This window comes from Phaseolus vulgaris, chromosome 5 (assembly GCF_000499845.2).
Source record: "Phaseolus vulgaris cultivar G19833 chromosome 5, P. vulgaris v2.0, whole genome shotgun sequence".
Lineage (NCBI taxonomy): Eukaryota > Viridiplantae > Streptophyta > Magnoliopsida > Fabales > Fabaceae > Phaseolus > Phaseolus vulgaris.
Genome location: NC_023755.2, coordinates 17,367,072 through 17,392,010, shown reverse-complemented (window position 1 = coordinate 17,392,010; position 24,939 = coordinate 17,367,072). Strand labels below are relative to the sequence as shown.

Genomic DNA, 24,939 nt, shown 5'->3' with positions numbered 1-24,939 from the left:
CCTTAGCCAAAGACTATCCCTTAATGCTTCACACAAAACTTTCTCTTAGTAAATCACTTAAAACACAATTAAGTTGGAGAAATCAAAATTTTGATGCAAGAAAGCAATGCAACTAGCTAATTAACCAAGCAAGACAAATTAACAAAGCTTATACAAGGCAACACAAATGAAAAGCGTAGCTAATTTAAGCAAGGAAAGCAATTAAAGACAATTAAAGATCTATCCTTAGAGATAGATGCATGACAAGGTAATTTTTTAAAATGTGAGACTTCTCATCCTTTGCTTTAGTCAATACATTAAGTTTAGTCTCACTCTCCAATTGTGATGTGATTCCACTAGCACAATTAGAATGATTCTTGACATTCTTAGGAATCATCTTGAGTTGGTTAAGAGCTAGGCACTTTATCATAGAAATGGATCAAGGTTCTATGAACAAGAACTCACAAAAACTAGAGCCAAAACACAAACTCATATAGAAGATCCAATTATTGTCAAATTGAACCGAACAAAAAGGCACATGGCCATGTGGAGAATCCTTCTAGAAAGTGACCAAATCTTTAGCAAATCTAGGTCAAGTCTCATGGAATCAAGTTTATGCTATTTACACCACAACTAATACTAAGCTACCCCTAATAGGCCTTCATGTAGCATAAACAAATCTGCATGGATTCGCTTGGCCATGGACTTAGCAATTTGGTCCTAGACGCTCCTTTCATTGGCCTAGAGCTCTCCACATTGAGCTAGACGCTCCTCCCCTTTGGCCTAGACGCTCCTCCCTTAGCCCTAGACGCTCTTGGTTTGGCTTTGGATGCTCATGTCTTGGATTTTGTCTTTCTTGTGAAGTTGTGCTTGGCCCTCTTCCATCAATATGTGTACACTTTCTGAAAAGCACGAGAAATCTATTCAACATTTATTTTTTTTAATGTTCTAATGCTTGGATATTTAGAGTTGGATTCAACAAAATTTTCTTACTTCTCATTTCTGTAATAAGGATGTTCTTCTTTCTTTTATTAAGAGTGATGGTAGCCCTTTGGTTAAATTGATTAAGCTTGATGTGATAACTTTTTCTATTTGGATGATATGGCGTATGAAAAATTATGTTAGATGTCAGGATACAAATTATGTTTCTAGGGCTATTTCACTAATTAAAGATTTAACTTGTTTAGTGGGAAATTTGTCTAAAGCTTCAATGAAGAATGATATGTTGGATTTCAACATGATTAAGTTTTTTGGTATTAATACTCGTACTGGTAAAGTTCTTCGTCCTTTTCCTCTTAGATGGGAGTTCCCTTCACTAGGTTGGGTTAAAATTAACACTGACAGGTCTTGCTACAATTGAACAAAATGTTTTGACGTCTCCAAATCCAAGTGGAAAGCTTGAAGACCTTGTTGTTGTTGTGTGTGTGTGTCTAATTGCTTGGAACTTGTTAATTCACTCCTTAAGTTAATCCACGCTCAATTGAATCTTTAACATTTTGAAAAGATGGATTTTCTAAAAGGAAGTGAAATTTCAACAGGTTGAAATTTCGAATCAACAGTTTGTTTTGACACTTACTAGATTTTAAAATGATTTGAAAAAGCTTAGTCTTTGCCTTTGTTGTCAAACCAATTTTAACAGGTTGAAATTTCGAAACAACAGGTTGTTTGACAGTTAATAGATTTTAAAATGATTTGGAAAATCTTTGTCTTTGCCTTTGTTGTCAAAAAAATTTCAACATATTGAAATTTCGAAACAACGGGTTATTTGACACTAAGTGGATTTTAATGCTGTTAAATAAAAATCAATCAGTTATTTTGAAAAATCAACCAATTGTTTTGCTGAAAACCTTAACAGAATTTTGTTAAGTGGTTTTTCTATTGTAAATGATTCCAACTGCCTTTGGGCTTTTGTTTTAACTGTTTTAACCATTTGATTGAAAGATAAAAAGGTGGTTTTACGATCCTATGCATTGAATAAGAAAAATAGATCAATCAAAAACAGTTTTCAAAAAGCTTTTGGATCATCTCATGTGTGTGGAATAGGATTTGGTATTGTATTCTGATCTTTGATCTTGTAATTTACCCAGGTGTATTCTATTCCCTTCCTTCTTAATAATTGTATATATGTACTGGTGTTGGCAAGAAGTGTTGTGTGTTCTTGAGGGGATCAAGATCAACATTCTTGGAGTGGTGTGGTGTTTGCCAAGGAGTGGTGTGTGTTCTTGAGTGGTTCAAGATCATCACTCTTGGTGTGTGTGTGGTTGCAAAGAGGGTGAGTGGGTCTTGTGGTTTTCAAGGTCACCTCTTTGTGGATATGTTGTTTGTAATCTGTGATTGATTACATAGTGAATTCTTAGTGGTTTCTGAGGACTGGATGTAGCTCAGGTGTTGAGTGAACCAGTATAAACATTCTGTGTGAATCTCTCTATCCTTACACTCTTTAAATTGCTTTAAATCTGTTTTGATAGAACTGTTGATAAAAATAACCGATTGTTTCGTAAAAACAACTGGTTGATTTTCTGCATCAAGCTTAAATCAGTTTTATATTTGGCTAGACAAATTTTCCATTTATTAATTCTTCATTGCCTTTCACACTCTACATTCAGTACTTGTGAAAATCTTTCAAAAACAATTAAACCCCCCCCCCCCCTCCCCCCCTCTTGTTTTAGCCCTGGAATTCTAAAAATTGGCATCAAGAGCAAGGTTCTTGAAAGTCATTCAAGTTTTGATCCTAAACCTTTTTTAAATGACTGAAAAATTACCCTTTGGGGATGGTGCTTCAATAAACAGGCCACCTCTGTTTTGTGGACTGGATTATCAATTATGGAAGGTTAGAATGAAAATCTTTGTTGAATCAATTGATAGAAGAATCTGGGATGCTATTGTAAATGGCCCTTTTGTTCCTAAAATTGAAAAGATGATGTTTTCATTAAGAAACCTTGGTCCCAATGGACTGAGAGTGAAACTAAAAAGACTCAATATGATTCCATTGCTAAAAATATCATCTTTTTTGCCTTAAATTCCAATGAAATATTCAGGGTCTCAAAATGTGCTTTTGCAAAGGAGATGTGGGACATCCTTAAGGATTTTATTGAAGGCACAATTGATGTGAAGAACAACAAGGACAAAAACTAGCCATCAAACAGGTACAATACCAAGAATGTTAATGAATTTAATTCTACAAACTGCACTTGTTTTGGATGTGGTAAACAAGGACACATCAAGGCTAAATGTCCAAGCAATGTGAGCAAAGAGAACGGAAGCTACAAGAAGAAAGGCAAATCAAGAAGAGCATACAATGATTATTCATCTTCAAGTTCTTCTTCAAAGGATGATGAGGAAGCCAATCTTTGTTTCATGGTAAAGGAATAATCTAAATCAAGCAGTGTAAGTTCAAGTTCTTCCATTAATGTTGAAAATTATAGCAAACTTCTTGAGGCCTTAAATGAGACTCATGAAGAAGCTAATAGGTTGGCCCTTTTGAACAATCGATTGAAAGGTTTAAACAACTGGTTGGAAAATCGAGTCAAGACTTTGTAAGAGTTGAACCATTCAAAAACAGATTTTGAAAGTTTAGAAATGATTTACAAAAACTCTTCTTGCAAATTTGATTCTAGCTTTTGTGAAAATTGTGAATCACTTGAAAAGAAAGTCCACTACCTTTTAAAAACCATGGACAAGTTTTCCAAAGGCCAATCCAATCTTGAAACTGTTCTTGCTTATGAAAAATGTGTTTTCTGCAAGGCTGGGTTGGGGTTTAATCCAAACAGCAAGAACATATCTGTTTCAAAACCCTTTTCAAGTTTCTTTGAATAACAAACTGTTGTTTTGTCAAAACAACCGGTTAAAATTTGCTTTTACTGCATGAAAAAGGGTCATACTGTTAGATTTTGCAGAGTAAGAAGGTTTTTTGTTCCCAAAGGTATTTTGAAATGGGTTCCTAAGGTTTATGAGGTTCCTAAGGCTCCTACTAACATCATTGGACCTAAATTCATAAGGGGACCAAATCTTGCTTCTTAATCTTTTCTTGTAGGTATCCTTGGCAGACAAGACTCGTTTTTGGGCTTGAAGAATGACTGCTAAAGGGAAGAACATCAAGAGATAAGACAATCTTTGTACCTATACTTTTCAATTGTATATGTCTTGTAGGGTTCTTTTAATGTCAAGAGACATCCTTGGCACATGCATAGTGGTTGATCAAAAGAGAAACTTCAAGAATAAAGAGAGTATGTGTGTTTTCATTTCTCATTTTATGTAAGTGTGCCTTATGACCATATGAACATCTCAAGGTCTTATTTTTGGGTGAATCTATTAGGGTTCTCTGTGCAAAGGTATGAACAAATTGTATACTACATTTTCATCAATTTAAAAGGTAATTTTTTGTTATGAAAAATGTTCTTTTTGGCTATCACAGTAAAACAACCAATTGTTTTTTCGAAACAAACGATTATTTTTCCTCTGGCCCCTCTATATAATGCTACCAAGTTTGCTTATGCATGATTAAAACCTATTTCTCTTTTTTAAATCTTGTTTTTGGACAAATATACATGGAGTGAATCTGATAATAAAAGATTATATCCATGTGTTTTTTTGGAAGCTCTATATCATTTTCTATTCTTGAAAAAGTCAACATTGTTTGTACTACTGGACTACTATATTATCATTCTGATTTCTGCTTTGTACAACCCTTCTCATTGTCTATTTGTGAGAAAAAATAGGAGGAGAAATTTATGCTTGATTTGTTTGTATAGATAGCTTTAAAACTGATGCATTATGTTTTGCTTCTCTGCACTTGAAAGCACTTGAATACTTCAATTTTTCTAGTTTTTCTGCTAAATGTTGTATATGTAGAAAACTAGTTTGTGTGTGTCTTGTCATCTTGTTGCTATACTTTCTTTGTATATGCATCAATTCTGTGTTGCAGGACCTTTCAAGTACAGGTGCTATGATGAAGAATAATCAAAGTGATGCTTATGCTTCAAGAGCATATATCTTACTCAAATTCTTGATAAGTCAAAATTCATGACCTATGTAAAGTAAGTTGTATATGTTCATCCTATTCTTTTGGCTTCATAAGACTAAATGAACTTCTAAACATGTTGAGGTAATGCAAAGGTATGAATGTATGTCATTATGCATTTCCCATCACTTTGAAAGATGATTTGCTTTGAAAAATAACATTTTCTTGTTGTCTCAGAAAAACAACTGATTGTTCTCACGAAACAACCGATTGTTTTACCTTTGGCACATTTGAATAAAGTTGTTATGAATTCTTATGCATGATTACAACTATTTCTTTTCTTTCAAAACCCATTGTGGGTCAAAAATGCATTTACTATGCCTCTGAACCAGATAATAAAGAGATATATTCTTTGTTTTTCTTGAAATTCAAAACTTTTTATGAATGACAACCACATTGGTAGTCATGGCGTTGATGAATATTTGTGAATGTATCTTTGGAACGTGTAGAAGGTTTTCTCTTAACAGAAGAGAGAATATTTCTACCAACTCCACCTCTTGAGCAATCACTTTACCAACTTGAAGATGAACCTTTTAAAGTACTCCATTGTTGGGTACTGCTGGATGAAGAAAAGATAGGGGGAGAAACTGTGGTCTCCTTACTGAAATTTTTGGGGTCTATGGTACTTTGATTTTGTTGTTGTCATAGCTCTGATACACAATATATTTTTGCTACAATTCTGATATAGTATCACAGGTTTGTTGCTGCAATGGTGCTGCTACACACACTCGTATTCTTTTTTTTTCTTAATTTTGTTTTTACCCCTTCTACTATTCTATTTGTGAAGACAAATAGGGGGAATTATATGGTTTGTATGCTGCTAAGTATCTGCTACATATCTGCTTTTAAATTGGGTTTATATGATTTAGTTAGTTGCTACATAACTCTAATTTTGCACCTTGTTTTCACTAGTTTTCACACTGATTTTGTTGGTTTTCCTTATGAGAATCACCCAGTGAAAACTAGTTCTATGGTGCTAATGATATATGGATATGATTATTGCTGGTACATGCACAAATTATGTTTTGCAGGTACTAACAAATTCAAACAGAACATCACAAGCAAATCAAGGATTTGTCTTCATCAAATAGGAGGAGATTGTTGAACAAGATGTTTTGATATCTCTAAATCCAAGTGGAAGCTTGAATACCTTGTTGTTGTTGTGTGTGTGTGTCTAGTTTTTTGAAGCTTGTTAATTCACTCCTTAAGTTGATCCAAGCTCAATTGAATCTTTAACATTTTGAAAAGATGTTTTCTAAAAGGAAGTGAAATTTCAACAGGTTGAAATTTCGAATCAACAAGTTGTTTTGACACTTACTAGATTTTAAAATGATTTGAAAAAGCTTTTTCTTTGCCTTTGCTGTCAAACAAATTTTAACAAGTTGAAATTTCAAAACAACAGTTTGTTTGACACTTAGTAGATTTTAAAATGATTTGGAAAATCTTTGTCTTTGCCTTTGCTCTCAAACAAATTTCAACAAGTTGAAATTTCGAAACAATGGGTTATTTGACACTTAGTGGATTTTAATGTTGTCAAATAAAAATCAATCGGTTATTTCAAAAAATCAACCGATTGTTTTGCTGAAAACCTTAAAAGAATTTTGTTAAGTGGTTTTTCTGTTTTAAATGATTCCAACTACTTTTGGGTTTTTGTTGTAACTGTTTTAACCATTTGATTGAAAGATAAAAAGGTGGTTTTACGCTCCTATGCAATGACTAAGAAAAAAATATCAATCAAAAACAGTTTTCAAGTTTTCAAAGAGCTTTTGGATCATCTCAAGTGTGTGGAATAGGTATTTTATTCCCTTCCTTCTTAATAATTGTATTTTTGTACTGGTGTTGGCAAGAAGTGTTGTGTGTTCTTGAGGGGATCAAGATCAACATTCTTATAGTGGTGTGTGTTCTTGAGTGGTTCAAGATCATCACTTTTGGTGTGTGTGAAATCCTGTAAAGTCAAAGGGTGAGTGGGTCTTGTGGTTTTCAAGGTCACCTCTTTGTGGATGTGTTGTTTATAATCTGTGATTGATTACATAGTGAATTCTCAGTGGTTTGTCAAGACTGAATGTAGCTCAGGTGTTGAGTAAACTAGTATAAATATTCTGTGTGAATCTCTCTATCCTTACACTCTTTAAATTGCTTTAAATTTGTTTTGATAACACTGATGATAAAACAACCGATTGTTTCGTAAAAACAACCGGTTGATTTTCTGCATCAAGCTTAAAATCAGTTTTAGATTTGGCTGGAGAGATTTTCCATTGATTAATTCTTCATTGCCTTTCACTCTACCTTCAATACTTGAGAAAATCTTTCAAACATAATTCACACCCCCCCCCCCCCTCTCTTGTTTTAGCCCTATAATTCTAACACCTACTTGTGGAGGTATTTTTCAGACTGCTATGATTGTTGAGTTTTATGACATTATACATGTTATGGAGGAAGCTCAAAAGATGGGGTTTACTAATGTATGGCTTGAATGTGATTATGCCTTGGTTTGTTCTGCGTTTACTGTTAGGACTAATGTTCCGTGGATGCTTCGTAATCGATGGAATACTTGTCTTAATTACTGTGGGACAATCAGGTTTAGGGTTACTCATATTTTTCATGAAAGAAATGCATGTGCTGATAAGTTGGTAATTTAAGAATTATTCATAAAGAATCATTTCATTGGTATAATCGGCTTCCATCTAGTTTGTTCTTCGAATTCTTTATGAATAGGTATAGTTCTACCTATGTATCGTTTTTGTTAAAATATGGATTTTGGTCTAGTTCCGCCATATTTTTTTTTAATAATACCTTTTTCATGTCATGGAAGATTATTGTTGTTATCTGAGGTGTCAGCCTAGCTGAGATGTCAAGTTGCATAGTGATACCTAAATGAAAACTTTTATAAAAAAAATGAAAAATTTGAAAAATAAATTTCACATCATTTATATATGAGATTGAAAGTCAAAATTATCATTACTAAAATTATTGAAAAATATTAACAAGTTATGCATAGTTAAGATTTATATTCTATAAATATCATACTTGTGTATTGTAATATGATTTAAAGTTTTAAATTATGAAACCTTTAGTAGACACAAATTACTAGTACAATGTTTTTAATTATTTTATTTTGAATTATTACTTCAAAAATATATTTCTTTTGCTTTTATGAACTTTATTATTTTGTGTACTTTATTTCTTTCTTTTACTATTATTGTGCACATTTTTTTCTTATCTTTAATTTTGAAAACAAATTTGCAAAATGTTTCTATTTCATCTCTCAAATAAATTTTATTTCGAATATTTATTTATAACAATATAAGACTTTGCATAGATTTTTATAACATTGTTATTTTCAAGTATTATTTATCTGAAATAAATATTCAATTGACAAAAATTTAATAATACTCATGATAAAGAGTTTGTTCTTCTTTCTTATCTCTCAACATTTTTTTACTTTGGTGGAAAGCTTACCTTTTTCTTTGTCACAAATCCATTTACTCATTAAATTGCTTGTTTAATATTTTCTGCTAACTCCATATGCTTATTGTTTCTTGTTAGCACTGCTCAGTAACAGTATTCTACAAACTTGATGTTTAGACTTTTATACAATATTAAGTTTTTAAAGTTTATGACATTTGACTAAATTACAAGATTTATAGATGATAAGATATTTTGAAAACATAATAATGTAATTTAGTCCAAATAATTCATCTACTTAGTTTTATCCTATTTAACATTCGAGACAACTAAAACTTCACAACTCCACATGCTTATGAAGATTTAATCCATTATTTTGAGGACTTTAGGATTTAACTTGACAAGCAACATAATGTTTAGGCACCTTTTTATAGTGATGGTCATTTATCTGAAGCCAGCATACCCTCATTGTTAATAGATATGCAGATGAATTGGTTGATTACGTTCCCAACCCAAGCCTACGTATGAAATTAACTGCAGCAAATACCAGACACTAATTTTATCATCTGCAATGTTCAAAGGGAGCAATCTCCTTGAAACTGAACAACTTTGTGGGGATGCCAATTTTTTTACAAAATGTTCGGCAAATGGGTCAAAATTAATCCTCCCACCCGCATGATTCACTAAGCACTGAGTATTTGCTTATAATACAGCTTCAAGTATAGGCTAACTTAAAACAGATGTAGGTGCAGATATCAATATAATGGTCCAATGGAGAACAGAATACTAGTGAAAAATAAATCATGCAAAACTTGTTTACTTAGAGTTGAATCGGAAGGTCTCCTCAGAAGCATACTTAGACCTCATACTGTAATGGTCAAACTTTGAATTATTACGATCAACAGCCCTTGTTTCAACAGGTTTAGCCTCAGCTCCCACCGCCCCCATAACAAATTCTCCACTCTTTTCTCGTTGCCTATGTCTTGGCCTTTCTTTCTGGCTCTTAGTTTTGGTGTATGGAGGAATCTCAGTGGATCCATAGAATTCAGCATAATCGGGTCGTTTTGATGATCGGTGCTTGCTTGACAAAGAAGGGTCCTTGAAACTGCTTGATTTTATCCTGGGGGGCTTCATTTCTGAATATTTCTCAGCTGTGCTTGGAGTATGGACATGTGGCGCCAGTCGATTATCGGTAAGAGTATGGACATGTGATGCCATCCGACTATCACTAAGAGGAGTATGGAGCTGTGATGGCAGCTGATTTTTGGTTAGAGGAGCATGCCCTTGAGCATTTTGTCTGTTGATCAATGGAGGCTGGGCTTCATCTTCAGGCATTACAAGACGATCTTTCAGCGGTGTTAAGCCTCTCTTGGAGATGCCAGGTCTGAAATGTGAAGGTATGAATTGAGTGAATGCTCCAGCTAATGCTTCAAGGGAAAGTTTAGAAAGATCAACAATGAGCTGTCCAAAAGACGGCCATCCCGGCTCCTCTTTACTGCTCTCCAGGATTGGCATGTGTTTCTCATTGCTTGCTGGCCCTTTGAACCCTCTTTCTGATGGTCTCTGCAGCATTTGTGCAGTGTATTTAATTAGCCAATTAGCAAGAGTGAACGTGAAATATACTAAATAAACCCCCAAAAAAAAAACTAGCAAAAGGACGGAATTTAGGGTCTGCTTGATTTGAGAAAATATTTTCAGTTCTTATTTTCCCTTTTCACAAATAATTACAAAAATGCTACCTTGTTTTCACTTTATTTATTTTAACGAGTTATACCAGAAGTAATAGAGACATGTTGTTTGTTGCCAGCATTGTTTCCAGTACAAATATTTTTGGTACAAAGTAAAAATCCTCCCTTTTGCAACTCTCAAGGCATATAACATGGTTCCAAAAGACAAAATGTTGGGCAGCACAAGGCTACAACATGTAAAATGTCACAATTCAGAAATTTCTGCTTTTACAAATTCTATTAAGCAAAACATACTGATTTTGAGAAGAAAGAGGATCCAAATCCCTGCTGAAGCATACATGTAGCATATCCTACTATAACGGCACCAACAACTGTAAGGATATCTGCAGGAAAACCCACAAAATAGACTAAAATCAGAAGTGAAATGGAGATATAGAGTATCCAAAGGAATGCAATCACGTCATCAGTTTTCCAGTAACACCAACACATTAAACAAGAATCTTCTGATAAACAATTAATCAGAACTGCCAAAAAAACTATAGCACTTGTCCAACTTGAATATTCCAATGCATTTATGGACCATAGCCAAGGGATTTAAAGACCAGGTCTGAGCTAACACATCAGTTGGATAAACTAAATCAACATGAAGTGACATCATTTCATGTGTCTGCCTCACAACTCTAGTTCATGACGGTAGATGTTCCCTTAAATTTGAAAATGGGATTGTACCATTTCAAATCGAGATGCATCCAACGCTACAGTCCCCATTCCCAGCTTAACTAAATATGCCATGGGAGATATGCAAGTAAATAGTCTTAGCTGAAACTGAACAGCCAATAATGTTCATAGAAGTTAGCAAAGTGACAAAATAGACATGCAGCCAACATACAACATACAGTTCTTTTTTTTTTCTTTTTTTTCTTTTCTTTCATCATAACTCATCTTTGATGCCTTTATTCCTGATTTCCCTTTTTTCCCCGTTCACAGATGATATTCAAATTCAAAAACATAACTTTAACATCTAAATCACAGATTGCAAAGACTAGAGGTTTTGGTTCTTCATTGAAGCATAAAGCATTCAAAACTTTCATGTCTTATCGCTGCATGCTTGGAGGATAAAGGAAAAAGCAGCAGAGTATTTGTATCTTATATCAACAGAAATTATTATATTCAACTATAATACATATCAAGCATAAGCCTACAGTACTCCTGAGGCAGATGGTGGAGGTACTATTCAACAAAGAGACTAAGGTTGAACCAGAGAGCTCTGACACCAACTTGAATTTGAATATGGTGTCTTATAGATTGATTTACATGAATAAGCTGCACATACATGTATACAAGACCAATAGGATCAATCCCTAATGTTAAGGGATTAGAATCACTGGATGAAAGAATATGCTAGCCGAGGAAACTAGGTTATCTAGTAAACAATACAAGGATATTTACAGAGTCCGAATAATAAACAAGGATATTTACAGAGTCCGAATAATAAACAAGAATATAAGAATATAAACCTGTACTGGAAATTGAATTAGACTGATAATCACAGTCCTCCTGGTCAAGAGAGATTTGCCGAAGAGCAGCATTTCCTCTATCAATGACCAACAAGGAACAGGTGGGTCGAACATATACCACATCAAAATCATTCGAGAACTTAGCATCCTCACTAGGCCCATCTCTGTACCCAGCGACATTTGATTTTCCTCCAGCAATGGTCGTCACACCTAAAAAATACTCACAAAGATCAATAATAAAGTAATAATATCCTTTTTCACCATTCTCAATGACAATTCTCCCAGTGCATTAGGATCCCATAACCACTGCAGCAGTGCTTGAATGAAGGAACTAGCATTATGCGTGATATTGGGCTGCGGGATTCTTATGTCAAACAGTTCTAGCAGGTTACAGTAAAAAGAATTCCAGAATTGCATCTTAGTGTAATAGTAACATTTCTATTGATACATTATTATGTTCACATTCCATTCTAATACTGCGCGTTACCAAAACACCATGTTAGTCATGACTACTAGATCTTTAAGCTGTAACTCATTATCACATACCAGAATCTCCAATCTTTCTGATAGCAAGATTCTGAGTATCAGCAACATAAACATTCCCCTTATCATCCACGGTTATGCCTTTGGGATGATTGAAACGAGCATCACTTGGTTTTCCATCCACATGACCAGTGTATCCCTGAAATGACCCTGCCACCAATCTTCCTCTACTATCTGCAGCCAGGTAGCACAAATAGATAGCAGAAGGAATTAGGATCCCTAGATGTAAGCCCAATCAAGGAAGATCAATTCATTTAAATTTTCAACTAATCCCAAAATTGTGTTTAACATGTAATATAACTTTCACTTACCAAAGCTGTTTAGAGAAACCCCTGGACAATATATCACATAAAGCTAAGGCTTAGATTCCGTCTTTTTCCCCTTTTTATTTTTTTTCGTTTGACTATAGAACTATCAATTCTCTGTTAACTTGAACCAGTAAAGTGACTAAAACTGGTATTCCTTTTCTCTTTCAATTTTTATCATCATTCTTACCCTTCACCAGCAACATCCAGAAGCAATTTCAAAAGAATTACGAAAATAGAGATATCCAAGAATGAATGTCAGAACTGCCATATCCTAACAAATCAAATTTGCTTATAACAGCTATATAAACTCAAGAACAGAAACAGCCATACATTGTGACAACGGCGGAGTTATCCGAACAATGTTGCTATTAATTGCATCAACAGCAAAGAGTTCCCCATCCTCCTCAGAGACACGGATCCCATGAGGGATGACCCCAATCTCGTTCCCTTCCACAACAGTCTCAACCACGTAACCATTTTCAAATTGAAGAACATTCCCATCTGAAAAGAAAGAACCAACAAACCACATTTACACATATTCACACACACAAACACCTTAACAATAAGCATGTTACACCAAAAACACGTGACCTTTGAAAGTTCTCAATCTCAGTAGAGAAATAGCAACAACCTGAGAGTGGCGTCTTGGAGGTAGACCTTGTCCATTTGATGATCGAAGACAGATGCTTAATCAAGGGCCCTGATTCATTAACACTGTTTAATTAAAGTAGCAAATAAATCTAGCATTGTTTAATCAAAGTAACCAAAAAGAAAAAAGAAAGAACGACTAAAAAGGCACCCAGTTAGGTATTCAATTCCCTTAAGCTAAAAGATCAAAAATTTAGCATACCCATTTAAAATTATGGAAAATTGACGCTGTGGACGAATTGGGGGAACAATTTTGTTTACCTGCAGGAGCAGCGTGAGGTTGAAAGCGGTGGGAGAAAGTGGGGGCAAATGCAATGAGAAGGAACAGGAAGAGAATGTGATTGTTCATGGTAATGGGCTAGGAATAGAAGGAACGAGCTGAACTAGGCTGTGCTGTTAGTTTGAGAAACAGCAGAAGAAGAAGGAAAGTAGTAGTAGCAAGGAGGTGGGTTCTTCTTCTTCTACTGCTTCATCTTGTTGGGGACACACACTCTCTCTCTTACACCAGTAAAGTGCTTTCGGTAAATATTTGACGTTGGCTTTTGCATTTACGCGGAAAGTGAGATTTTCGAGGAGAGCATGGAAGTTGTAGTGACGAAAGTGAATGCTTTTTGCCCACTTCACTCCTTTCATTCCCTCCTCATTCTTTTATGATTTCTTTGTTACATAAAATAGAAATAACTTCGGATGAAAATAAGTTCACAAAGTAGAAATAAATAAAAATTAATAATGAAATGGAATTTAAATTTTATTTAAGGAAAAAAAGAGAATATTTTATGAAAAATAAAAATATGAGTATAAGTTTAGGGCTTTTTCACTATTATGAGTAAAAATATGTAAAGAAAAAGTAATGAGTTCTATATTTTTTTAAATTATTTTTCCCCTCATCAAACTCAATGTATTAATTATATCTTCATATCTTTTATCCTTCCAATCAAAATAACTTTTCTTTTTCTTTTTTTCGTGCTCAATTGTATTTCTCAATTTTATTGAGTATACATTTATTTTTTTAATACTTTTTATTTTCTTTGAATTTTTTATCCATATTATTGATTATGTTTTGAATTTTATGTCAATGTGGGGATTTATAGAACTTATGTCTCCAAAAGTTAATTTGTCTACACTTTTTCCCTCACCTAAAATTTTTAGGTAAAAAGTTTTTTAATTTAGTTAGAATGTATGGTTATTTTTACATGTGATATAATGATATATGATAAACATTTCGATTGTTATAATAATTATTTAAAAAATGTATATATAATAAATTTAGTTCAATGTAAATTATTGTTTTAGTAGTCATGTTCGAATCCAATATCTTGTTTAAGATAATCAAATTTAATATTATTTAAACCAACTGTCTGATTATGTACACGTTAATTTAGTTTATATTTTTTTTTTATTACATAAATTCAACATTTTTAGAATAATTTTTTTTTATGGAACATATTTTCCAATATCTTTGAATTTAAGTTGAGGTGTTGATTGTAATAAAGATCGAGTATAACACTGATTAGATATCCATATAAAAAATAAACTAATGTTTTAACATTTAAATCGTTAAGTAAAGTTACAAGACTTTATAAGGAAGTTGAACAGAGCCTAAGATTGTATTTCACAAATAGATACAATATCTAATCAATAATAGCAACACAATAATTATACCTTTTCTTAGAGAAATTCCTCAAAGGGTAGTAGTCAAACACTTAATTACAAAGCAAGTACACAAATAAATGATAGTTATCTCTTCTTAATCTCCTCCTAAGACATTATTCTTTCAATTTACATTTCTAACTTAAAATAACACATATAAGAGGGTGACAAAAATAACTCCTCAGAGAGATTATATACCAAGAATTCTCATAAGGTGAGTAACTATAGTGAATGAAGAATACAAAGGTTTTACACACTTAACACTAAGTTTAGAACTATATTTCTTTTATATGATTTCTCGATATATTTTTTCAAAGAAAATCTCTTACATTCCTTGATATATATATATATATATAAAGAATTTGATTATTTCTTGGAATAATATTTAAAAGTTATATCTTTTTGTGTTTAATAACTTGATTGCAAATTTTTTAATTTGTTTTGGCTTGATTTCATTTTTTTATTGATAATCAACATTATAATGTGAGGGTTGTACTTTCTTTTGGAAGTTGCATGAATAAACAAAGAAACGATGCATATGTATATGTAATATAATGTTCATATATAATTATAATGTTTGCTTGTTTCCTTATGAGTATATTTTCTTACATGGAAAATATAGTTCTTTCGGACATTGCATGTTATTTTTAAGCAAATTGCAACACATGTAAACTTACTATATATATGTATCGTTACGTAGAAAAGGTATTTGTAATTACAACTTTTTAGTGTTAGTATTTATTAACAAGATCATCCAAATTTAATTATATTGTTAAGTTGTCTTTGTTTGTACTAAATGACCACTAGAAAATATAATGCTACAACTTTGTAGAACATACGTTAGACAGTTCATGGCATATAATACGGATATGTAAAGCATTTAAGAAATTTCATCCATATATATTGTCATCATAACTTTATTCACTAAGAGAAACTCTAGTAGTTCTAATTGAGAGCAAACTATCAGGTTCTCGATAATAAGTGCATTAAAAATGGTAGTGAGTGAAAAGTAAGTATAGAATTGAGTTAAAGTTAATCTTTTTTTTGGATATACTATTATAAAAGTTTTTATGATTTTTTTTTAAGTCAAATATATGATATATTTCAGGCTAATTCTCCCACACCATATCTTTCATGTTGGCACCCAACATGTCCATGTGAAATTACTATAATATCCTTAATGAAGTAGAAAGTAGGTTAAATTTAAGTGCACCCAACACCCAGCAACCAAGAACAATGCGTTTTCATTCTTCCAGACATTGACACAAGCGGGTGGAACTCAAATCCAGAATTCCTACACACATCTAGCCAGCATTGAGTCAACGTTTTTGAGGCACTACGGCGACGACAGAGAGTGGAGGCGTAGCGAGAAGGCACCGGGGAAGGAGACGCAATGCAAAACAGTAAGTTTTCGCGAAATTTTTGGCTTCTGAAATATATGTGTGTGTATTCATAGTTGTGTTAATGTGTTTTGGACGTGTATATCTGGTGTAGTTTCGGATGGTTATGTCCGGAAGAGTCTTTTGCTTGACTAGTTCTGGATATTAATATTCGTATGGGTCGTGGATGAGAACATCCAGAATGTGTTTTGTAGTAGTTACAAATTTGGATATTCAGAAGTAAGCTTGTCTGTGTGTTTTTTTTTTTTTTCTGCCCCTTGCAGTCAATATGTTTCCGTTGTTGCTGCCTTTAAAACTGGCCTTATAATATTAGTGATTAATTTATATTTGTTACACATTCAGGACTAAATAATTTTTTCATTCTTTATCAAGTTAAATCCTAAAGTACGCAAAATAATGGATCAAATCTTCATAAGCATGTGGAGTTGTGAAGTTTTAGTTGTCTCGAATGTTAAATAGTATAAAACTAAGTAGATGAATTATTTGGACTAAATTACATTATTATGTTTTCAAAATATCTCATCATCAATAAATCTTGTAATTTCGTCAAATGTCATAAACTTTAAAAACTTAATATTGTATAAAAGTCTAAACATATAGTTTATAGAATACTGTTACTGAGCAGTGCTAACATGAAACAACAAGCATATGGAGTTAGCTGAAAATATTACACAAGCAATTTAATGAGTAAATGGATTGGTGACAAAAAAAAGGTAAGCTTTATGTACTGGTCAGACCTCGAACATCGGCTGAAGAGATCGACATCAGACATTAAATCGGATCTCGGCAGTCCAACCACATTAATGGGCCACGTAGGTGGGCCCCATAAATAATATTGAGTTATTATCCATACAAGAGAGGGACCTAAGTCACGAGAGGATTCATGCATGCGGTGTGTATAACACGTTCAGGTCTAGCACAAGTAAATAACCCTTGGAGGCGCTAAGGCCCGTTAGGGTTAGGGTTTCCAAGGGTAGACTGCATGCATGGCACGTGAATACTTAGGACACCCATAGAATAGATGGCCCCGCAGCGCTGGTACATGAGTAGGTACCCTGGTGGCCATATTGTTAGAGATTTTGCACTCCAGAAGAGACAAGTCTTGTGTCGCGGCTGCGTTAAGCTTGTTCAACGCGTCACAAGATGCCTCACCAGTAACCCTAATTCCACTAAAGGAAAGATCCTCGTGGGATAGGGAGTTGACCTAGATACAACCTATATAAAGGGTGGTAAGAACCCTAGAAAAAGTGATGGAGGAGGGCCCAAGCTCACCACACGATGAAAGCCAAGCCTCCAAGACTAGACGGTCTAGCCTATGATGAGGAGCGTCTAGACTCAAAAAGGAGCGTCTAGCCCATGAAGAGGAGCGTCTAGGCCATGATGAGGAGCGGCTACATAAGGAGCGTCTAGGCCATGATGAGGATTCCTTCTAGACCGTCTAGCTTCACATACACATGGGTCAAAGCTACGGTTTTGGGAAGAGAAGACCTTTGTAATTGTTACATAAAGGCCCATTAGGGGTGCTTAGTAATTAGAGTAGTGTAGAAAGCATATTTGTGTGAACATTCTAGAAAGACCATGGAGGGGGGGGGGGGGTGAGCATAAAAACTAGACACACCCCTCCCCATGTGCTCATTTGTGCACCCATGTGCCATGTGCACCCATGTGCTTCACATTTACATTTCATTTGGCTAGCATTAGGGTTGCATTATGGTCCTCCTTAGCCTATAAAAGGAGGAGCCTACACCTTGTATTTCAAGTTTATTGTGAGTAAAGTTATGCTGCCCATTTGTGCTCAACTTTGCTTCTCCCTAGAATCCTAGGCTCTAAACTTCAATTCCTTCATCTTTTCCCTTGGGCTGGCCGAACCACCCAATACCCACACTTATCATGCACCTACAAGATCAACACCACTCTTAGGAGGATCTTGCTCACTCTCATTCATTGCTTCCGCCCCATACTCTACATTGATTCAAGAAGAACTTCATGAAAATGCCATCAAAAAGTACGCCGTTTCTAAGATTGAAACTGCTTTACATACTTTACTGTTTCTTAGCCTAGTACTGACTTGATCATTAGAGTGCAATCAACAGCTAGGGCCCCCTCTACTACCCAAGGAGAGAGCGGAAACCATCAAGAGATAGGAGGAGCCACCATCTACCTTTGAAGTCAACGGCGGTTGAGTTAACCAACGAGAACATTTGGCGCCCACCGTGAGGCTCGATAAAACTAGGTCACATCCACATTCATGTTGAGAGCCACCCAACAACATGAGGAGTACAAGGCAAGGTGCATCTGCACTAGAAGGAGGAGATATTGTCTCCATACAACAACTGATGGAGACCATTCACGCTTTCCAACTGACCAGGACAGGATTCTGGCTTAAGTGCGAGCCGAGCAGGCGGCTAGCCAGAACCACTACCAAAACGACTTGGCAGCGTCACATGCAGCCAACGAAGAACTACGCAAAGATTTACAACGCATGGGTGAGCGCACAACTGGTGAGTGAACCCCGCCCGTACCAGTTAGGGCTTGCCCCATTCCGTTCTTACAAGCATTTATGGACATTGTAATACTAGCCACCTTCGTAGGTCCAAAGATCACCTTCACAGGTGTAGAGGACCCAAAAGCCCACATCACAGCCTTCCGCACCCAGATGATGGTTTCAGGAGGCACCAACACCATGCACTGTAAGTTGTTTATGAGTACGTTCTCAGGCTCGACGTTGGACAGGTTTGTCAGCCTCCCTGATGGACACATCACCTCTTTCGATCAGTTCTCAACGCTATCTAGGGAACAATTCATCGTCAATCAGGCTCCCCCTCCTATCTCTTACGATCTCTTTGACGTAAAGCAGTACCAGGGAGAGCCTTTGAAGGATTTCTTGAACAGGTTCGGGGCATTGGTGGTGAAGCTGCACACCAAAGATGAAGATATGACGGTATTCGTAACCCTGCATACTTTAATTCAGTGATGGCAGTCCATACTTCATCTGTAACCTCCATATCAACTCATTTTACATGAGAAACAAGGTTATTTCCAACAAATTGAAGGTTAGTATAGAATACCCTTACAAGATCAGGATATATGTTCCCTGACATCTCAAAGAACCTTTTCAGCATCTGTTCCTTGATAAGACTTCTCAACTCAACCAGCTCCTGCTCCCTTAACCAGTTGAAAGAGATGAACTTTGGGTTGTTTATTGGCTTCTTACTTGTCTCATGAAGATATTTCTCAACCTTTTCATCTTCACCTGAGAACCATGCCTCAATGCATCCTCCCCTTCTACAACCCTTGTTTTGATCCTCTTTGATGAAGGGGGTGTGGAATCCATGAAGGCAAAGTGAAAAACAGAAACCAGATTGAGGAAGAATGGCATATTTGAAAAACAGCAAGAGATATGGCAATGGGTTGTTTTTGTGCAGAAAAACAGTTGCAAAAGAGTATTTATATGCACAAAAAGAAGCTTCAATTCTTGGCTTTTAGTGGGTTTCAATTTCCAAGAAAGATAATCTGTTCAAACCCTTCACATAAATGCGTCAGTCCACACCAGAAAGCACATGCATATTTGACTAGTCATAAAGGCACTTTGAATTATCAAGATATGGATTATATTCCATTCAGAACCAAAAAATAAACACTCTTTCTACACTAAATATGACCAACAATAAAAGAAATTTTGACTCGTAACTGCTTGAGAAGAGAATCTGCAATAGAAACAATGCATAGAGAAATTAACTCAATTTAATGCAGTGCTGACAGAGGCAAACAATCGATTGTTTTTCTGTGACAGAGATTAAAGAATTTCACAAATTCAGAATAAACAGTCAGAGAAGAATCAGAAAGAAAGTTTTACATGCACCTTCACGTAGATGAAAAATACATACATCAATTAATATTTTTCATACACTTAAATTAAAGACTATTCAAGACAAGAAAGTTAAAACAAGGAAAGTCTTATCCTTTTTACAATGTAGTTCTTTCAATGAGTCATTGTCCATGATCAAGAAACTTCTTTTGGCCTTCAAGAAGACTAAGCTTGTACAAAACAGTAATTGGAAGTCCAGAAAGTCCCTTCATAAGCTTGATCTTGTGATTCAAGACTCCTTGATCTCTTAGCAATCCTGCAAAACCATGAAATCAAGCAACAAGATTTGGTCCCCTTACATATGTGGGTCCTTTAACTTTATCATGAGGAACCTCGAAATTCTTGGGAACCCATCTCATTACACCTTTAGGAACAAAAAATTTCCTAATATTGCAGAATCTAACTGAGTGGCCTCTCTTCATGTAATAAAAACATGTAACTGTTGAATCAAGTGTGATAAAAGGCTTTGAAGAATCCAAATCCAAGTATTTTAAGCAAGGCTGAAGTTGTTGTTGTGTTTATGATAGGATTTGGGTAGTTTATCTGTGTAATCCACTTTTTGTTGAATCTAAAGCTAAAGTGTTTTCAAATCTTTTAAGATTAAAGTGTTTTTCAAACTAAGTGAAAAACAACCTGTTGTTTTGTCGAAACAACCGATTGAAAAGGTTGAAAATTGTTTTGATTGGTTGACTTGTTGTCAAACCAAAACAATTGATTGTTTCGTGCTTTCAATCGATTGTTTGTTTGAAAATTCTAACAAAATTCTGTTTTGTTAGTTGAGTGTGCTTTAAATGATTTTTAACTGAATACGCTCTTGTATTAAATGCTTTGACCAATCTTTGAAAGCTTTAAATAGTTTGTTTATGTTTTATAACTGTACCGATCGGGTAGTCGGAAGTGATGACGTGGCAGCAAGCGATAATATAGGCGTGTTGAGTGGAACACTTGGCTGACAGAAGGGAAGCACATCGGGAAGTTTGTGTAGTCGCCAATTGTTAGCTTGGCGTTCTCTGATCTCTGGTATGTATGACCGCAGTCACCAGGCTCGCGTCATGGTCGCCGTATGTGAGTTTTAGGCGACCAAGTGGTTAGAGACCGCCGAAAGGGGCACATCGCCGAAAGATTAAGAAGGCTTGCTTAAAGCTTTCATGAAGTACGAGCACGAAGGATGAGGTTGTCAGATGATCATTCCCTAGCCAGAGGTCAAGGCAAGGGAACAGTTTACCAGAACATGCACGATGTGCAAGTGAAGCAGATTGTGATAGCGGCAGGCGAGACCACAGAGAAGGTGTGCATGGTGACACCCCGTACTCGCCACTTAGAAGAGATCGCGCTCCAAGGAAGCTGTAGTTACTCCTCGCATGGGTAACTTGGTCGAATAGCTTGAAGAGTAGAGGTGACGCTCAAGTAGAAGGTGGCTCCAGATGGTGGCACGTGTACAGCTGGATGCGAGCCACGTGTCCAGAGGTGTAACCGTCAGGAGAGAGAAAGTGCTCAGGTATATAAGGAACTCTAACGAACTTCTGAGGTACGCGCATTTAGAACACTTCTTTACGCTTTTGAGAACACTTGAGTACGCTGAGAGAACATTTGCACGGTTCCTTGAGTTTTAGCTTTTCTCTCTTAGTATTTGGTGATTCCGTCACTGACTTGAGCGTCAGAGCGCGATCGGCCGCAACGGCGCCACTCTGTCTCTTTCAGGTTCTTGCGAGGAATTGAGGCTTGAAGGACAGAAGCTAACGTGGTGCGAAGTTGATCGAGAGAAGATACCTTTGACGTGGCAAGACTGTTGCACTCGAGTCAACCGGCAGGATCATCAGGCGCCCACCGTGGGGCCGTGTAAAACGTGTTTCCCATCTACAGCGTGAGTTCTTGAAGCTTCTACGGTTTTTTGTGTGGTTGTGTGCTGGTGCAACCCTTTTCGGCATTTTCCACCGTTCGTTTGAGTTTTCATTCGGTGTATCGGCGTTTTCCACCGTTCGTTTGAGTTTTCATTCGGTGTATCGGCGTTTTTCACCGTTCGTTCGAAGTTTCGATCGGTAGTTTGAGGTTTTCCACCGTTTGTTCGAGTTTTGTTCGGTGAATTGAAGTTTTTCTCCGTTCGTTTGAGTTCTTGTTCGGTGAGTTGAAGTTTTTCGCTGTTTGTGCGAGTTTCAATCGGTGAAATCGAAGTTTTACCGTTCGTTCGTGTTTCTGACCAGTGAATCGGGAGTTTTGGTGGAGAAGCGTTAGTTTCGTGTCAAGGTTGCAAGTTTCTGTGGAGGTTTTGACATCCAAATCTATCGGCGTGCTGTTGTGGTTGCGCTCTTGGAAGTTCCTTGGAGTTTACGAAGTTTTGACAAGGTTTTGTTCGCTGAAGTTTGATTTGCTGATTTTTCATGAGAAAGATGAGAAGTACGCGTTCCAGTCCCGTTGTGCCAGCTGCTACAGAAGGCGCCATGACCATGGCGCAAATGATGGAGATCATGCGCGCATTGCAAGAAAACGTGGAGGCATCGCGCATAGAGCAAGCGAAGATGCATGAAGACCTGGTCGCCTCTCAGGCCAGGAATGAAGAGCTTAGCAAAGTCACGGAGGAATTGTGTCAAGCTCTTCAGGAGCAGAGAGGACGCACAGTTGTTGAAGAAGTTGCGCCGTCATCGCCACCGCGCGTTTTCCCAGTGCCGTTTGCTCAGGCGATCACGGACACGCCGATCCCTGTGAAAGCCTCTTTTACCGGCGTGGAGGATCCTGAGGCACATCTCACTACGTTCCACACGCAGATGATGCTGTCAGGGGGCTCAGATGCTGTATATTGCAAGATGTTTGTGAGCACGCTCTAGGGAACAGCGCTGGAATGGTTTGTTAGCCTGCCTACGGGTCACATAACCAATTTCCAGCAGTTTTCGAAGCTTTTCGTCGACCAGTACATTGTGAACAAGGCCTAGGGTGTCTTATGATTTGTTCGATGTAAGGCAGTATCAGGGAGAGTCCCTCAGGGACTATTTGAATTGTTTTGGAGCACAGATGGTCCGCTTGCCTGCCAAAGACGAGGAGATGTTGGTATACGCCTTCAAAAAGGGCGTGCTGCCGGGACCTTTATGTGAGGCGCTGATTAGGGCCCACCCCGCCACATTTGCTGAAGTTAGGCGACTTGTTGTGGCCCACATCGTCGACGAGAGTGAGGTCGCCGAGAAGAGAGGGAGCGTGGCTCCTGCTAGGCCACGAGCCCAGACTAGAATCCAGCCACAGAGGGTGCTGGAGACGATGGCAGCTAAGAAGGATCAGAGGACTCACCATCCTTATGATCCAAAGAAAAACAAGGGAAGGGGCCCAGGGCGCCCCAGGGAGTTCAATCGCCCACCAAGGTACAAGTTTGTCATGGGATTGGCGGACCTGATCGCCATTCCCAACATAGCTGCCAGGCTTAAAGCGCCTGAGAAAGATGGCGACAAGGTGTTAGGACCAAAACCAAACGCCTGGTGTGAGTTCCACCAGAGTTTTTGGTCACACCCTTGATTCGTGTTTGGCCCTGGGTTACCAGCTCGACGACCTGGTCAAGAGCGGCTTCTTGAATGATTACCTGCTGGACAAGAGGACGGGGGGTGCGTCGAGCTCCCAACCGGCGAGCGGTGAAGGCCAGCAGCATGAAGTGCCCACCCATGGCGAGATCCACACCATTGCTGGAGGCTTCTCAGGTGGTGGATGCACTGCATCACAGCGAAAGAAATATGCAAAGTCTGTGATGGCAGTGGATGTTTTCGAAGATCACTCGCCAGATGTGGACATTACGTTCACAAAGGAGGATCTCAGGGACGTTGTGCCTCACGACAACGATCCCATAGTTGTCTCGCTAGTCACGGCGGGAAGGAAGGTCCATCGGGTGCTAGTGGACCAAGGAAGGTCGACAGATGTGATGTTCTGGTCGATTTTCACCAAGTTGCAACTACCCCTTGACTAGTTAAGGCCCTATGGAGGATGCTTATATGGGTTCGCTGGCGATCAGGTGGAGGTCAGGGGGTACATTGAGCTGAGGACAACGTTCACGGATGGGGCGGCCTCGAGGACGGAGAAAATCAAGTACCTCGTCGTGAATGCCCCCTCAGCGTATAACATTCTGTTGGGAAGGCCAACCCTCAACAGAATAGGAGTTGTACCCTCAACCAGGCATATGAAGGTCAAGTTGCCATCGATGGAGGGGGTGGTGATCACCATCAGATCTGACCAGAAGGAGGCGAAGAAGTGCTATGAGAATAGCCTCAAGAATAAGAGGTCAGTGAGCTACATCACCACGACGCCGCCTCCCGGTGTGAAGCCCAGGCCAACGACGTGCTGGAGTCATTTTAGAAGGGCCCAACGACGTGCTGATAGAACAGTCCCTGAGGTTTGCCTTTAAAGCTAGCAACAATCAAGCAGAATATGAGGCGTTGATCGCTGGAATTTTGTTGGCTAAGGAAATGGGGGCTAGGGTGTTGATGGCCAAGAGTGACTCATTGTTAGTCACGGGACAAGTAATAGGCGAGTTCCAGACCAAGGATCCACAAATGGCGGCTTACTTGGAGTATGTGCAGGAGTTGAAGATTCCTTTGTCTCATTTGAAGTAGTGCATGTGCCCAGAGAGCAAAATGCCCGAGCTGACTTGCTAGCCAAGCTCGCCAGTTCGGGCAAGGGGGGTAGGCAGAGGACAGTTATTCAAGAAACTCTGAAGACGCCTAGAGCGTTTGTGGCAGACCACCTAGTTCTTCAGATAAGCAAGTCGACCAAGGGCAGCCCCAAAAGGTGTTATTCTCCCCGTTTCAGAGGATGTCCAATCAGTCATTAAGAGCGCTCCTATGGTTCAGAGAGTGTCACGTCAATAATTCGAGAATTGTTGAGTCAGCAGGGAGCGACACGTCATCAGGGTGGCACGTGGACGGCGTGGGCGAGGCCTTAGT

General features: G+C 37.4%; 1 protein-coding gene across 1 annotated transcript; it reads right to left on the bottom strand.

Annotated features, from left to right (window-relative positions):
- Positions 1–8,961: 8,961 nt before the first annotated feature.
- LOC137835226 (uncharacterized) lies at positions 8,962–13,748 on the bottom strand. Its single transcript, XM_068643628.1, has 7 exons — positions 13,370–13,748; positions 13,092–13,160; positions 12,791–12,961; positions 12,156–12,326; positions 11,610–11,819; positions 10,387–10,475; positions 8,962–9,967 (listed from the first exon to the last, which is right to left on the bottom strand). Exons 1-7 carry the CDS (start codon positions 13,455–13,457, stop codon positions 9,221–9,223), a joined length of 1,545 nt encoding a protein of 514 aa, XP_068499729.1. The 5' UTR covers positions 13,458–13,748; the 3' UTR covers positions 8,962–9,220.
- Positions 13,749–24,939: the final 11,191 nt, after the last annotated feature.

Coding starts and splice junctions, on each gene's coding strand:
- LOC137835226 (XM_068643628.1), bottom strand. CDS start 13,457: ATGAACAATCACATTCTCTTCCTGTTCCTTCTCATTGCATTTGCCCCC. Junction 12,327..12,790: donor AACTCCGCCGTTGTCACAAT/GTATGGCTGTTT, acceptor ACCTGGCTGCAG/ATAGTAGAGGAAGATTGGTG. Junction 11,820..12,155: donor CAGAAAGATTGGAGATTCTG/GTATGTGATAAT, acceptor AGTATTTTTTAG/GTGTGACGACCATTGCTGGA.